At 36.7% G+C, this 16,535-nt stretch overlaps 1 protein-coding gene across 2 annotated transcripts in view; it reads left to right on the top strand.

The window, feature by feature from the left end:
• The window catches only part of ADGRV1 (adhesion G protein-coupled receptor V1), a 295,859-nt gene that overhangs the window by 201,432 nt on the left and 77,892 nt on the right, over positions 1 to 16,535 (top strand). For both annotated transcript variants that reach the window (XM_052777368.1, XM_052777366.1), the window contains 2 exons: positions 3,804 to 3,920; positions 11,224 to 11,402. In XM_052777368.1, the coding sequence (XP_052633328.1) occupies positions 3,804 to 3,920; positions 11,224 to 11,402 (296 nt within the window). The remainder of the gene's footprint in view (positions 1 to 3,803; positions 3,921 to 11,223; positions 11,403 to 16,535) is intronic.

Below are 16,535 nucleotides of genomic sequence, written 5' to 3'. Positions count from 1 at the left end.
TTCCTAGAACAAGGTGAAAAGTCTTAAGTTGTAGGCTAACAGCAAATCTTTAACTCTGTGGCAAGAGGTAGTCAGTTGGAAATGAGAAGAAAAACTGTGTACCAGGTGATCACTGAGGAATTACCATACATCAGAAGTATTTGCATGGTATATAGGGAGATAAGAAATCTGTTGGATGAGAATCTCATGAGACTTCTGCAGCTCTTCTCCATCCAACCCTGAGTACATGTTTTCACAAAGGACAGAATCAAAGTGGCACCAGTATAGAGAAGGACGGTGAAATTGGTGTGTAAGCTGCAAAGACTTTTGCACAAGGGTAGGTTTTCACACGTGTGAGTATACATTTCACAGTGCAGCACATAGGATTACTTGGAGAAACAAGATACATTGATCCAGGCAGATGCTGTATTCATGGAGCTAAACTGCTTTTGCTGTCCAGGCCAGCTTAGGCATCTCTACAGAGTACTGCGCTGTGCAGTGGTCGGCTTATTTAACCTTGAAAAATGAAGCCTGAGGGAGAATACTACTGCTTTCCGTGAATTCATGATAGTGCAAACCCAAAGGAGGAGGAAATCCTGTTTAATCTGAGAGGCTTCCAACAGAAGAAAAAATAGATATAAATTGGCCATGAATAAGTGCAGGCTGGAAACTAGGAGGCAGCTCTTAACTAGCAGAGGAGATGTTCTGAGACAGCCTACTGCTTGGGAACAGCAGTACAAAAATACTCTTCTTTATACATGAATGTAAAGTTTTGTAAATCATCTGGTTTTATTAATTTATAGTTTGGTGTTGATGACTTACTTAGGTTGAATAATCAGGTGCTAATTTCCTTCAAGTAATTGCTCAGTAATTGTCTTAGAGTTACAAAGGAATTGCTGTACCCTTTGATTAATAAACTGAGTAAATGATTGTCGGATGGGAACGCTGTCAAAGATCTTTTTGGTCTTTAACAGAAGTGCATCTATTTCTCATCTTTTATTTTTTAACTTTTTATTTTTTCATTTTGTCAGGAAGAACCTTGTGAGTGATACACTGTCACTGTAATTTTGAATTATTATATCACACACAAATTAACAAAAGTAGTAGCCTGCTACCTGAGTGACTTACTTAAGTAAATTGTTATTGCTTACTTAAATCATTTTGGGTCAAGACTGATCGCCTTGAGAAGTGCCAGGAAGAAGCATTATGTTATAATCTCAGCATAGAAACACATGGCAGGTTACAAAGATTGTTTGAAAAGGGGTATTTGAAATCATATGATCTCTGTAAAAAGAGCTCTGAGCAATTGGTATCAAAAGGAACACTTCCAATATATATTTTTTAATGTTTGAAGAGGGCAAAACTTATTCCAATATATAGTACCTATTTTGCTTCGTAAAGTAATAGGTTCATTATTACAAAAGATTGCCTGCTACATTTAAAAATTAAGCAAAGTACAGAAGACATGAGGCAGTTAGGTCTAAGGAACAATTCATTTGGAAGGTGCTTTTTTTGCATGTTTCCCTGACCACCTCAGATATTATGGGGGAAAGGTCTATTCAGGGCCTGTGTTCCAAGTGTTTCTACTAAATTGAACTGCACTGCATTTTAAGCTGTAAGTGCCAAAGTAGCCAGCATTTGTCAGAACAGCGTAGCTAAAATACAATTCCTTCCAACATTTCAAAATATGGTCTGCCATTTGCTTTTTGTTTTATAATCCAGTTCTTATTTGTATCTTCTGCTCAAGATGCAAGATAACAATTACATGAAAATAATGTAGAAATGCTTCTTTGCCTCTTTTACCTTTTCAGCCTTTTTTTTGTCTAAAACCCTGTAATGCCAGTAAATACAATGAGTTCTTAGCTGAGTGATTATTTCAGCCATATTGCTGTTTTACTTCTTCAACAAAAGTCAGTGTCCGTGAAAGTTATGAATTTTTAGGAAATATTTGGACTCTTCGCATTGTTTTGGTTGGAAAACTGTTGACATAGTGAGATATTTCTCTTTTTTAATAAACAAAAAATTATATTTCTTCAAACACAGGAAAAGACTAGAAATGATAGTTTCTTTGGTTACAGATGCAAAATGCTTTCAAGCCAACATTCAGTCCAGAAGGTGCTAAAAACATGTTTCCAGGACTCGATCAGTCTGCTTTTGTGTTTTCATCCCTTCTTTGTTTCCATCTCTAGCGTAACAGTCTGTCCTTGACATATACACAAGCCTTCAGAGAACAAAAGGTAGTAAAGCCTCTCCACCCAGAAGTGTGTTGTATTTTGCTTGTTGTAAGTCAAAGCATTTGCTCAAGTTTTAGGAAAAGTACTGCTGGTACTGTCTGACCTAGCTGGTGCTATTGGAGTTGTTTACACAGACATTTCTTGTGTTTATCCCTAATGGATGGCACCTTTTGCACACATATTTCAATTGTGTTTAACCCACTCCAGACAATGGCATTTGGTTTTAGCAGTGTCAGAATTTGGCAAATAGCAGGCTATATTAAGCTGTGTGTTAACCTCTTAATAACTGAATGGTTATGTGGCCATGGTTAGATTCCAGTTCCCAGCAGAAGACTGATGAACCCCACGTGAAATACGGAAAGAGCATTTTTTTCTTCAGATATTGAAATGCATCTCATAATTGCTTTTAGTCCAGTTGTTGTTCAGTTTCTCATTCTTATTCTTCCATTTCATGGTGAGATAACATCGTCTATCTGTCAATACACAGACCCTGCCTTTATAAGGATATTTTTATAGTAAAGAGACTGCGTAAGAGTTTTCAATACAGTACATGTATTTATATTGTAAACACAATGTCCAGGTATATGCCAAATTACTTGGTATACTTTAACTTCCTTCACCACCCCATCTCCTGATTTTATATATATGAAATCAGTCTGCACAGTCCACGAATTGCTATTACTAACAAGTCAATGGGCTGTTGGCTATTGTGCTGTAAAGGAAAGGAAAAATCATCAGTTACTGCAGGTGTTCAGTAGGTAAATTGAGCTTTTCTTTATAAGAACACTTTAATTCTTTAATGAAGTTTGCTTGTAGAACTGTTTCCTCTGTAAAGAAATTCAAAGAAGACAGAGCTAAAAGTTTCTGAGTTGTGTTTTAATTTTAAATGCTACATTGAAATCATTTAGCAGCATTCACTGCAGTCAGCGTTGGAATACCTTTGTTCCTCAGACAATGCATTGGCTACTTATCCAGCCAACATACAGTCCTTTGACATTTGGCATGTCTGTGGAAAAAAATTCATATCTGCCTTGTGAGTGTGAAATCCTTGTCTGCTCTTAGGCAACAGAAGAAATACTTACTTCCTTTTGTCCAGGATTGCTATCTTTGATGGGGTATAATATTGCTACATGTTTGACAGTCTGAATACAGTAAGTGCCTCTTGCATTTGTGTGTTTGCTTGATAAAATTTCTGGCCTTACTGAAACCAGAAGATAATGTCTCTCTTTATTTTATGGAGGAAAATCTCCACCCTCAGTTAAAAAACTGGTGTGTAATGTTGCATGGCAATTAGTCTGGGGAGCAATATTAAACTGTAAATATTAAGTCTCTCTATGGTCTTTTCAGATATGGATGTAATGGATACTAGACTGCAAAAAGTTTAAAGCTAGTTTTGTGGCTGACAGTGTTAAAGGATCACTTCTTTTGCGTGAATATTAAATGTCCAAAGTATCTTTCCTGAGTCTCTGGAACAGTAACTGAGTGTATAATTTACTTCCAAACTGAAGATATATATTTTTTCTCATTATTATTATTATTAAATTAATTTTGTTTAATTCCAATATGCATTTATTCATTTTTTCCCTGCAGATTTCATTTCTGGCCTCTGCTTACATGAGCCAACACCTCTCAGAGGAAAGCTGCTCTGCCCTTGCATCTGTTACCCATTACCTTTACCTCTGCCAGTTCAGCTGGATGCTTATTCAGGTTGGTCTCCTAGTCTTTTTTACCCCTTCCGCCAAAATTCCGTAAAAGTAACCGATACTTAGACTGTGTTTCTATTATATCATAGTGTATGTATCTCTGCAATTCAATGCTACTAGAGAGGCAAAACATTACATGGTCTTTATTAAACCTAGAGTGTCACAGCTCTAAGGGTAAATATTCGAACGCTGTAAAGACTTTTTCCACTATTATCCATTACAACTGTGTAAGAATTTCCACATCTCACTTCATCCTGTAGAAGTTACTGTCTCAAAACACTGAAGAACTGTTTTTATTAGAGATAATAGATTTTCTGAGCATCTCTTATTTGGTCTTTTGAAACAGTCTCTTACAGGTAAAATGGAAGTGTAAAATGCACTGTAATTTTTTGGCTCAGTAGCATTTTAGTCATTGGACTTGTATAATATGACAAATATCCCTTCATAAGTTTGCATTAAAATAAGGAGTATATTAATTCATAAATATTGCCAGAATTTTCATAGAATTGTAGAATCATTTAGGTTGGAAAAGACCCTTAAGATCACTGAGTCCGACTGTTAACCCAGCACTGCCAAGTTCACCACTAAACCATGTCCCTAAGCACCACATCTACATGTCTTTTAAACACCTCCAGGGATGGTGACTCCACCACTTCCCTGGGCAGCCTGTTCCAATGCCTGACAACCCTTTCAGTAAAGAATTTTTTCCTAATATCCAATCTAAACCTCCCCTGCCACAACTCAAGGCCATTTGCTCTTGTTACTTGGGAGAAGAGATGGACACCCACCTCACTACAACCTCCTTTTAGGTAGTTGTAGAGAGCAATCAGGTCTCCCCTCGGCCTCCTTTTCTCCAGACTAAACCCCAGTTCCCTCAGCTGCTCCTCTTAAGTCTTGTTCTCTAGACCCTTCACCAGCTTCGTTGCTCTTTGGACTCATTATAGAACAGTAAATGGTGTAAAAACCAATTGAACTAATGTGGGAGAGGATGAACAATGAAATTTGTTATGGAAAATTACCAGCTGTAAGTTAGTCAAAATAACAAGCTGTGAGTTTTTTTGGAAAATACATTATCATGTCTTTGTCTAGAAATGTATATTTAGCACTAATGCATGAATTATGCCATTTATTTGTCTGTTATTTTAATAGGATTTGTCCATAGCACATTTATTATAGCATACAGCTTTCTATATGCAGCTCCATATATTACCATACAAATCCTTCAATAAGCAGGTTGTCAGACAAAACCAAGAATTGCAAGTTAGGCTATGTATCTAAATACAACTTTCTCTCCCAGTGACATCCATGTAGTATCTGGCATTTTCCTGGGATTATGTCGAGGTCACTTTCATTGAGAAACCTAGCAGCCTCTCTAACAGCTCCACTGTACTTGGTCTTAACAAGCTACAAGTAGATGGTCTGTCATGTACACTGCTGCTGCAACTGCTTGTAAAAATGGAGCAGAGAGATCTAAAGTGCTCTGTCTCTAGTGATACTAATACTCTTTTTATTCTTGATGTTTTTCCTGAATTTATACAGTTAGCAAGATTAAATATTCTCTCCAGTGGATGTTACTTTCTACTGTCTCAATACAGAATTTTTTCTGCTGTACTTCCCCTTTTCCTAGCTTGGCCTATGACTTTCTCTTAGGTTAACAAACCTCAATTATTTTGTGTGCTGTAGATTATATTCTTCTTCACAGGTGATCATTCACCTCATTCCTAAGTCACTTCAGATCTCTTGAACATTTACTATTTTGGACAGACAAAGTAATGCTTTTAAGTTTCCATTTTACTGGGATATCTCATATTTTGACTGCTCAGTGTTTGGTAGTGTTTCATCTTCCCATCCTACATGTGCTACATTACATTAAGTTGCAAAAGGATTCCCATTTCAAATGCTTGCCCTTCCAAAACAAAAAATTGGATGACTGTTAACAGCTGGTCATTTTTATGGCTGTAGCTGAAATCCATTATTATTTTTGTTGGAGTAGACTTTGGCCAGGTCCTAAGAACTTACAAGTCCCTTTGCATTTATGGAGCCTCAGGCTTGTGTTAGTCATGAAGACTCTTCATGCAAATCTGAAGGGACAAAAGTGCTTAAGAGGGAATCCTTTGTAACCTGCTGAGTGATGTGCTGACAAGAGCTGCCAGGAGTAAAACTCAGAGTGTAGGGGATTGCCCCTTTTTGTAGGTGAAGGTCTTCAGCTGTGAATAATTCCTGAAGTTTGAAAGACACAAAAGGAAAGAAATCATCTGAAACATAGATCAACCCAGCCTTCAGCCACAATTTACTCCTCTTGACTGAGAATAGGTCCTGAATTTATATTTCTCATTGCAGAGTGAGGAAGCAATGCCAGGGCACTAAAGGAGTGCCAGGCTCATCTCTGTGCTTGAATTGGTCCCCATGACAATATTAGCAAACCCTGCGGATCCAAGGGAAAACCAGACTGATCTGGGAAGTCTAGATGCTATTGCTATCTAAATGGCAGATTTAAATGCCTGGAAAATGAATGTTTGTATTTCTCAGCATGGTATACTTAATATACATGACTTGATTTGGAAGGCAGAGTTAATAATGTATTTATAATTAAATGGGACTTTAATACTTCTGTGTGGGGAAAAAGCAAAAATATGCGAACAGATTCTGTGTCACATGCAGTCACTCTGCCCTTTGTGAGGCTGTATAGCTTAGTGCGTATGCTTGATCACTAACTCATTTTATACAAATCTGCTAGTGTCAGTCTTGATCACTGCATACAGAAGTGGGTGACTGTGATAATCAAGTGCAAGCATTGTGCAGATATGTGCAGATATGTGGAACTGAAACATCCAGAAAATCCAAACAATTTTAAGTTCAAAGGTTAAGATCTTCAAATTAAGATCAAAAGGTGGTGGAGCAACATTTCCAGGCAACAAAAGTCTATAGGAAAACACAAATTTAACAGTACAGTTGGACCTATACAGCTTCAATTCTGCAGTCCAGATCAAAGATCTTCACTTTCTAGACTCTAGGAAAACTTCCTTACCTTTTTGTCCTAATCTTTCTGTCTTCTGCATATTGCTAGGTATAGTAATTATACTTAGCATTATATCATATTTTAATAGTAGTTACAACAACAAAATCTATAGCTTTGTATTCTAATTATTTTTCAATTTTTAGCTTCTTGTATTTATAGGCTTACATTCAGTATCAGTATTTATAGTACATATGTAGCTACTACCCTCATATAGACTGAAATGCAGGAATGGAAAGGACCTCAGAGATTACCTGGTCCATTTTCAGAGTAGAACAAAGGCCACATCAAATCATCCTTGCTTGTCCGATTGTTCCTGTCCCTTTGTATTGCATTGTCTTGTTTCTTGGCTTTAATAGAGAGAGTCTTGTAAGTTGCAGAATGTTGATAACATTACCCAGTTTTTTAAGGATGAGGCTTTTTTGACTGCAGAAAGAAAGGAGTAAGCAAGGTGCAAATGACTTTGTGCCAACAGAGAGAGCTTAGCCTGAAATATTTGCCTTACACTAATGTCTGAAATTCAGAAGTCTTTCTCCTGACAAAGTCTTTCTCCTGTGTCCCTACACACAAATGTACACTGCTACAGAATAAGCCTGTGTTTTCAAATGCAGCCAGTGCTTTCATCTTAGGAGCACACTCTAAGGATGCCTTTCTGTATTCTGTTGTTCTTCCCATGACAAATCTTTAGTATGACAACCATTTCTCAGGAAATAGAATTTTCTTCTTTTAGCATTTTCTAACTTGTTACAAAAAAAAAGGTTACAAAAAAAAGTTAAAAGCTGTATTTTGAGGAAAAAATTAAAATTGTGTACTTCTCTATTGCCAGTTCTGACACAGAGTAAAATTAAGGGAAAAGGTGAACTCGTTGTGCTTTTTTGAGCCATTGCTACAGTGGAGTAAATCAACAGCAGAAGTGGCAGTTCAATAAGCAAACCAGAGTGAATGTCATGAGCTTGCTGTCACCCATATCTGAATCCTCCTCCTTTGTGGATTTAATGGCACTTTAAATTTTCTATAAATTTATTGCAGACTTGTAAGACAAGTACTTATCTTACAATAAGTTTAATGCTTATTTTTAAGAATTATTTATGGACTGCTTAACAGCTTTGAAAAAGGAATACTATGAAAGCATGCAACCATTCTGAAAGTGAAAGCTGTGCCCATTCCTAAAAAGAAGGAAGAAGGAAAATGGAAGTTTTCCCACTGAGTTGGGAAAGACTTTATTTAAAGTATTTTGCAGCTAATATTTACTGGATATCGACAGATTATCACTAAAGATAAAGGAATGAATAAATAAAGAAATAAATAAAAGCACCCCAGTTTTGGGAAGGCAATTTAAATTGCCTCATTCTAAAAGAAAAAAGCTTCACTGAAGTTCTCATTGTCTCATTAACATGTTATTTGAATTTGTAATTGTTTTGCATTCTACATCAGAACAATCACAACTTGTACATTTGTTCTTCCACCTGAGCAGCTGGGAAATGGACTGTACATTTTATTCTTCTGTAGAACTGGTTATTGTTGCAGCATGGCAACAGGAAAGGATTTGCTAAAATTAGCTCCACTATTTGTATTTAACTGATTAAATTTTGGAACATCAAAAGGGGTCAAAGACAAGAACTTCTAATTATCAAGACAGAAATGTCACTGCACAGGAAATGGCTCACTATCCAAACCCGCTTACATCTTTGCAGCAGCACTGGTGTTAACGTGTTCTTTGCTGATAAATGAGGTGAGATAGGTAAATATGGCTAAACAAACACAGAGCAAGGACATGAGGTACAATTTCTTAGAAGGCAATCTCAGTTGGATCACTGAGAACAATGTTCACCAGATTGTCAGAATTAGTAGAACCAACTGAGCATAATGGCATAAATCAGTTCAAGAATTTTGCTGTCTGGAAATGCTGACAGTGAAGCACAGCCTAGTCAGGACCACAAGGACATGTGATTTGAAGAATGTTTATTGGCGTAAGGTGACAAACAGAATCTTGACTGGGTTTTCAATCCCATATAAAAGTTAAGAGAGGAAAGGACTTTGTAAGAGAACAACCAAATCTCTCCACAAACTGTGAATTTTTTTTTCCAAATACCATTTTCATCTGTTTAATGTTTTCTTCCTGTGAATGTCTGACAATGGAATTAATAGTTTTTCTGTCTTCTTTCAACCTACACAAGACAGATACAATTATATGGTAGGATATTCCTGTGTTCTTTTAAGGAAAACAAACTTTACCTTTGTTCACATAGCACCAATCACCAAATGGAAATAAAAAAGGCCATAATAATTATTATATAATTAATATAATTACTACACTGGATATATTTATAAAATGTCATTCTCTAACGGAGCATTTAAAATGCTTACTAAACTAATAATTGGTTTTGAAAACAAGTTGTTAACATATGCAATGTGCTTTATGATTCATGCTAGAAAGTATTGTATATGCATGCTATATAAATCATAGAAGGAAAACCTGTAATGATAATTAACTGATGAGACTTACATAGGGAATCCACAAACCACTAATTAAGTACTTGATTGTGAAAATTCAGGCTGCCTGAACAAACTGGTAGACAAACCTTTGGCTGAGGGGAATCTGCAAAATTTTAAAAACACAATTAATCACTTTGCAATTGTCTTGTCACTGTATATGGATTTTACCAAATCCTAACAATAGACAGCTGCAAATTAAGCATATAAATCAACATTATTTGATGATTTCCATGTGTAGACAATGGAGAGAGATGAGTCTGATTGGGTGAGGATCAATGAGTGCCTGAAGATGTCTATCCTCTCTCCATTGGCTGTCAAGACAGGCTAGAGGCACAAGCTTGAATTAAATGCCCTCTAGACAGAACAAGACAAAATTAATCTCGCATTCACCCCATATAAAAGGCCAGAAATCATTATATAACATGCAGAGCTGTAGCTGGTGTAATATGTTTGAAGTGAAGGAAGTGAAGAAATATCTTGCAAACCCTATTTTTATTATGGATAATTTAGGTGTTTATTAGAAAGTAGTAACGTATGTAGATGTGCATAAAAAAATGCTCAGCACACAGGAAAGTGCTTCTACTATTAAGCTCTCAAAGAAAATGCAAAGATCCAAGCAAAACTCTAAGTATTTGTTTTACTTGAAGGGTTTCCTTACTCATGGTACCAGTTCTTTCAAGATATTTCAGCTATTCCACTTCTTCGTTTTGATTCATACATGATTTTAAATTCTTAGCTATGCCGTTTGATGATGAGCTGATCATAGGAAGACACAGATTGTTGTAGAGATGCATGTGAATTTACATTCACTTATTTACTTTTTTTTAATCAAACTCTTATACAAATATTACACAGAATCACAGAACCATTGAAGTTGCAGGGGCATCTTGAGACTGTCTAGTCCAACACTCTGGCTCAAGCAAGGTCAGCTATGGCAGGTTGCCGAGGACCACCTTCAGTTAGTTTTTGGTTATCTCTAAGGATAGAGGCTCCACAACCTCTGTGGACAGTTTGGCCCACTGTTTGACCACCTCCACGGTAAAAAAAGGTCTTTCTTGTGTTCAGATGGAAATTCATGTATATTAATTTGTGACCATTGCCTCTTGTCCTGCCATTGGGCACCACTGAGGACAGTCTGGTTCCCTCTTCATCACTCCCTCCCATCAGGTGTTTACACACATGGATAAGGTCCTCCTGAGCCCCCTCCTCTCCAGGCTGAGCAGTCCCAGCTCTCTCAGCCTCTCATTATAGGAGAGATGCTCCAGTCTAATAATCATCTTCATGGCCCTTTGCTGGACTTGCTCCATGTCTTTGCTGTACTGGTGAGCCCAGAACTGGACCACAGTCAGAACCGTTTGAACGAGGTTAGTGCATTTCCTACAAGAAGATACACAGAGGTGAAAACAATAAGAAAAGATTCAGTACAGATCAGATTTAGCAATGTTATGTCTTTTCTGCAAAGGTATGGGAATCCAAGGAGAAAGCCACTTTTGCACCACAAAGCTATTTTTGTGCCGCAAAAAGTGTTTTCTACTAAACAGGGTCTCTCTTCCTCTCTGATGGTCTAATTCCAAATCTAACAGTTAAATAAATAAGCATACTTCTTTTATGATCAGTCTCTTTTGATTTCTTAAGAGAAGAAAATGAGAACAAAATATTTATGCTGAAAAATGTTTATATATACACATATGCTGGGACAGAAATATGCTGTAGTATGACTTTCAGAGTGATTTGGTTTGGGGGATAGCTAATCATCCACCAAGTCTACTGATTAATATTCTTCATTATTCTTCAGGCTGTTAATTTCTGGTACGTCCTGGTGATGAATGATGAACATACAGAGCGACGCTATCTGCTTTACTTCCTTTTGAGTTGGGGTCTTCCAGCTTTTGTTGTGATCCTACTTTTAATAATCCTGAGAGGAATCTATCATCACAGCACAGCACAGATTTATGGCCTTGTCTACAGTGATCTGTAAGTTTTCCTTTAAAAGAGCAAGAGCTATCTATTGTACTCTCTATATTGTTTTATATTTAATTTGCTTGCATGTAGAGAAGGAGATATGCGTACAGCCAAATAAGGGGTAGGGGGATTCCTCATTTGGTAGAGATGAAGCAAGTATGTCACTCTTAAACAATGCAGCACTTTCCATGCAATTGGGCCTTGCTCCAGTTTCTCCACAGTTCCATCCTGGGCTGAGCATCGGCAGAGCCAGATCAAGCACGTCTGCTTTGTGGGTAAATTATTTATTCTTTTCTGAGACTCTGCAATTCCAGGGTAAAAGATAGAAATGGCTACTGCTGCAGAAGTGAGCAGAAGAGATGTTTTTCTTCCATTTCATTTCTGTATTTAAAAAAACACAACACCAAACCAAGCCTTAAACCCCCGTCTCTTAGATTATTAAATATATTCTCTGCTAAACAATGTTATTACATTAACATGTCAAATATATTTCCTGAAGTCTTTCTCTTGGAATATTGAATATGTTATATTCCAAACTGTTCCCAGTTTGAGCATTGCTCTAATGACAATAATTAACACAGCTCTTTCAAAGCTATATATAACCTCAGAAAACTGTCCTAATTAAAACAATACATCTTCACAGAACTTGAGACATATAAGTGTGAAGATACATAGATAAATATTTCTGTTCTTCTTCCCTACCTCTTTTGCTCTGGCCCCTTTTCTGGGAAAGCTAATCTATGATAATAGCTATTCTAGAATATGAGGCTGTTATGCTTATCTACTTTGTGTCATAATTACATGCTTCATGTGCAGGAAGGAGTAAACACACAAGTTCTTTTTAAAATAATAGAAGAATGTACAAATTCTTTTTACAAAAACTTCTTATGAGGGGGCTTTCAGAGTAGACCCAAAACAGGAGAATATCCATCTGTCTTTGATAAAAGAGAAGGATACAGTGTGCATCATTCCATTATAACTGAACAAAATTCAGTATAGTGGTTTTTTATCATACAAAGGGAATTACTGTGAGAAGTAGATACTGGAATTCAGTATCTGTGTGTTTGAGTATATGCATATACATATATATGTGCACTTACAAATATTACTTGTATATACATATATATGTGTATATGTGTACGGTGCATGATAAGCAGGGATACCTGATTTAGATCTAAATGATCTACACTGGGTACTACAAGCTGCCTAGCCATGTTAGCCAAGGTTTAGTCCCACATTAATAGACACCAGCTCTCAACTCCGAAGAGTATCTGAGGTCCACAATATCAGACCATTTCTGATATTCATGCTACATCAGAGAGTGCTGCATAGCTCTATACCATCCCATACACATAGATGTTTCTTTGCAGAACATGGCTAACAAGAGTATTGTATTGTTCTTCATGGTAAAATGCTTCTCTGTGCATAGTAAACACAAGAAATGTGTGTAGCATAATAAAGTCTTCTGATTGCAATCAGACAGTGAGCTGATGGTATCATTATGCAGTGAACCACAGTTTCACAGTTGTTTTCTTTTGATGTCCATGTCTCATACAAAAAAAAATAGGAAAAATCCCTAAGTTCTGATAAAATTTTTCAGTAGAGGAAAATTACTCAGTCCGACTCATTTGCCCAAATTAAATATTAAACTTTTCCAGCATTTTATTAAAGTGGGCAAATGCCAGAAATCTTCCCAAGCTTAGTGAGCGGGCAGCTTATTCCAGCTCAGTCAATGTGAACACTGTAAGGAGGTATCTGCAAGGATTTTCATAAATAGCATTGATGCTAATTCCTAACTTGAAGAGCACTTTAAAAGTTGCTCTTAATTATACAAAGAGGACTTTCAAAGCCAGAATGTAGGAAAGAGGGCAGATTCAACTACATCACTTGGTTTGTTTTCTTCAAACCAGGATGTAGCAGCGGAAAAAGTAACAAGGAGATTTCCAAAGTCAGGGTCATTGCATACTCACTTCAGAATAGCCTCAGAAATAGTTTGAGAACAATGGTGTGCTGCTTAGGAGTTCATTTCATGTGAGAGCTGGAAGACTAGTTAAAGTAACAAAAGCAGTGAAGCCTGTTATCTTAGCTCTCTCCTAAGTGATCACTCCTTCTGGCAACTCATTTTTGCATTACTGTTGTGTCTGACCAACTCTTTTGTTCCTAGCCAGAATGCCATAGGCACAATTGATAGCCAACAGGATGCCTGTGCTGAAAGAACTTCATTTTATGCTTGTACTGAACAAAAATTATTTGAGCTGTGTTGGATTTTGTGCTTCAAAAGAAGCGTTATGACAGGGTCTTCCCTCAGATATGAAGAATTCTACACACAAGTGCATATATTTTGTACAGTAACTCCCATAACATGTCACAGTATGAAACTAACAGGCTGCTATGGTGATAACTAGTATACATATTGGTGATTATTTTCACAATTAGCGGAGTTTATGTATGGCGTGAACAGTGCACTCTTTGGCATTATGTGAATTTTTTTATGATACTGGTAAATTTTTCTGTATCAATGCCACCAAGTAGCACAATTTTTTTCAGATCCTAGCTCAACAATGTGTGAAAGAGCTAACTGCCAAGAAAGGGCTCTTTTACTCCTCCCTTTGCTAATTCCCCCATTGCTCAGCTGAAGAGGTGAAAGGCTGTTTGAATAGAACCAGAAAAGTTGCTGATGAAAGGCATATGGACATAACTTGAATGAAAGAAGTAATGAGATGGGCATTTGCATAGGATGGGTTTGAATGGAGGAAGAGCAGTCTGTCTGGTTATCTGTAAAGAAAAATGTGGAGGTTCTATGAGTATCTGATACAATAGCTTTACTAAGGAAAGTTGTAAGATTTCATCCCCTCTTAAAAATATGCATTAGTTCCTATGTCTTCTTTTAAAAAAGAATAACAAGTTATTTCAGATGCAGGTGTCTATAACTGCACCTCTGTTTAATTTCTGTGTGTAATAACCATTGGCTCAATCATGTCATGAAACTTCAAAGTAGGGGCATTCTCTGTGTGCAGCTGACTTGTAGAAGGGGTTTGGATAGGAATTTTTCATCTATCCTGTTTTTTACTTTTGTGTTATGGTAAAAGTCTTACATGAAGGTTTGTCAATGTTTGTAAATGAAATCTCTAATGGGTGTCTAAATTACAAGTATATTGTCTACCCTCGTCTCTAGTAACCATGCTCTAAAATATATATCCTTGCTTAAGAATTGCCACGATGGCTGAAGCATTAGTGTTTTTCAGTGATAAGAGGTAGGTGTCAGCTCCTTTCAACTGGCTAATAACTGAAATTTGAATTAAGCTCTGAACTAGATGGTTCAAAATCACTCTATAAAAAAAAGTGTATTATTATTCTATATTTCTGAGTTTTTATGTCATACAGACAATTTTCCAACCCCTGTTTGAATTTGCTGCAAACTCTGTCTAAAATATCTTCTAAGGACAAAAATACTACCATTTAAGTACATGCTGTCTATAAAAGTATTTCCTTTTGTCATTTCTTATTACATTGAATGTCACCATGACTTTGTGTTGTGACATAAGGAGAGACTTCAGGATAACATTTCTCTTCCATTTGTTTTGCGTTTCTTTTTCTTATCTCCCATCTGATTGTCTCTTTCAGGATTATAAAACAAACCCATAATTTGTATTTCTTTACAGGAATTGTTAACGCCCTTGCACACTTTAACACCCCACTTCTCCTTTTGAGAAGAATTTTTCTTGTTGAATAAGAAAAGCTTATTAACAAATGAGTTTGCAGCAAGACAAGAGTTCAGCTTAAAATAAAGTTCCAAAGCCCACTGTGGTTCCCAGACTTCAGACAGTTCAACATTTGCTGTTGTCCTGGTATATATGGCTAGCCAGTCATGGCCTCATTTCTGAAAATTTTTTAGCTCATGTTCTCAAAGTGAGTTTAATCTTAGCAATCTGTTTAAACTGAGTAGTATATTTCTAATAGGTCTCTTAAAGTACAAAGACACATTTCACCTGATATAGTGGAAAGCACATGGAGGTAAACTGAAACTGTAGATATTGGCAAAGAGAGATGTAACGTGCTATGGAGAGGTGAAGAATGTAAAGCATTACATAAAATCTAGCTCCCACCAGTTTCATCACTGTCTCATCGGTGGTTGCTCTGAAGAATAGTGTCAGCAATATCTGTCTACCACGTACCTTTAGAGGCATTGCATCACAGGGGATTTACAGACTGCAGACAGTTCTAGAAACCAATGGAGGTATAGGGATAAAACCTCAAACTGGTGAATGACTTGAGACTAGCAACAATTCAGTCATCTTTTACAGAGGACACTGGTTTGGGGTGCATGACACCTTATAACTCTCTTACACTTACAAAACAAAGAAGCAAGCAAAAGAACTTCTAATATGGGAATCCTGGACAATAAAGTAGCTTTCTAATTTCTCATATAACCCTGAAAATTTAATTGTCCACACTTGGATACAAGTAAAAATTTCAACACCCTTTGAAGTCAGTGGAACCACACCCATTCACGGGGTTTTGCCTTAACTCATGTCTTGCAGAGATCAGAGGCCAGAATTATTTAATTACAAGTATCAGTTTTTGTTCAGTCATGAGTTTAGAGGTTAATTATGCTACATTCACTGGACTTGTACCCAAGAGATTGTCCAGAGCAATAATAGTTGTTATAAAAAAAAAGTGCTACTCTAAAATTGTCCAGAATCACAGCTCAGAGGAGCCTGAACTTCTAACTCACGTGGGTGATTAGAAAACTCTTACCTACAATAGCGTTAAAGTATGTTTTTTATAAACTTGAGAAGTACTCTTGTAGCAGCTTTAAGCTTTGAGTCTGACTAGACCTTCTTCTTGAAAGTGAACTCCCCTAAGAATGCTAAAGGACTGTTTTTATTAGAGTATAAACTAAAAGAAGTAACCTTTGGAAAGGAGAAAACTGGAAGTGATTATACATGACAGAATACAAATTTAAAAGTTTGTAACCAAATGTCTCCCTGTCCACTGTGTCCTTGCAAAAGCGGGTCAAGCTGGTTTTCAAGCATGGCTTTTGTCAAGCTTTAGCCTACCTTTTTTAATTGAAGAAAACTGTATAGTTTCCTCTAGTTCCCAGTTTTTTGGCCATGTCCGAGACATGGCTGTCTGCTCCTTGCA

Source organism: Harpia harpyja, chromosome Z, assembly GCF_026419915.1.
Source record: "Harpia harpyja isolate bHarHar1 chromosome Z, bHarHar1 primary haplotype, whole genome shotgun sequence".
NCBI classification, from domain to species: Eukaryota; Metazoa; Chordata; class Aves; order Accipitriformes; family Accipitridae; genus Harpia; species Harpia harpyja.
The sequence above is the reverse complement of the archived record's forward strand: the minus strand, read 5'-3'. Positions and strand labels throughout refer to the sequence as shown.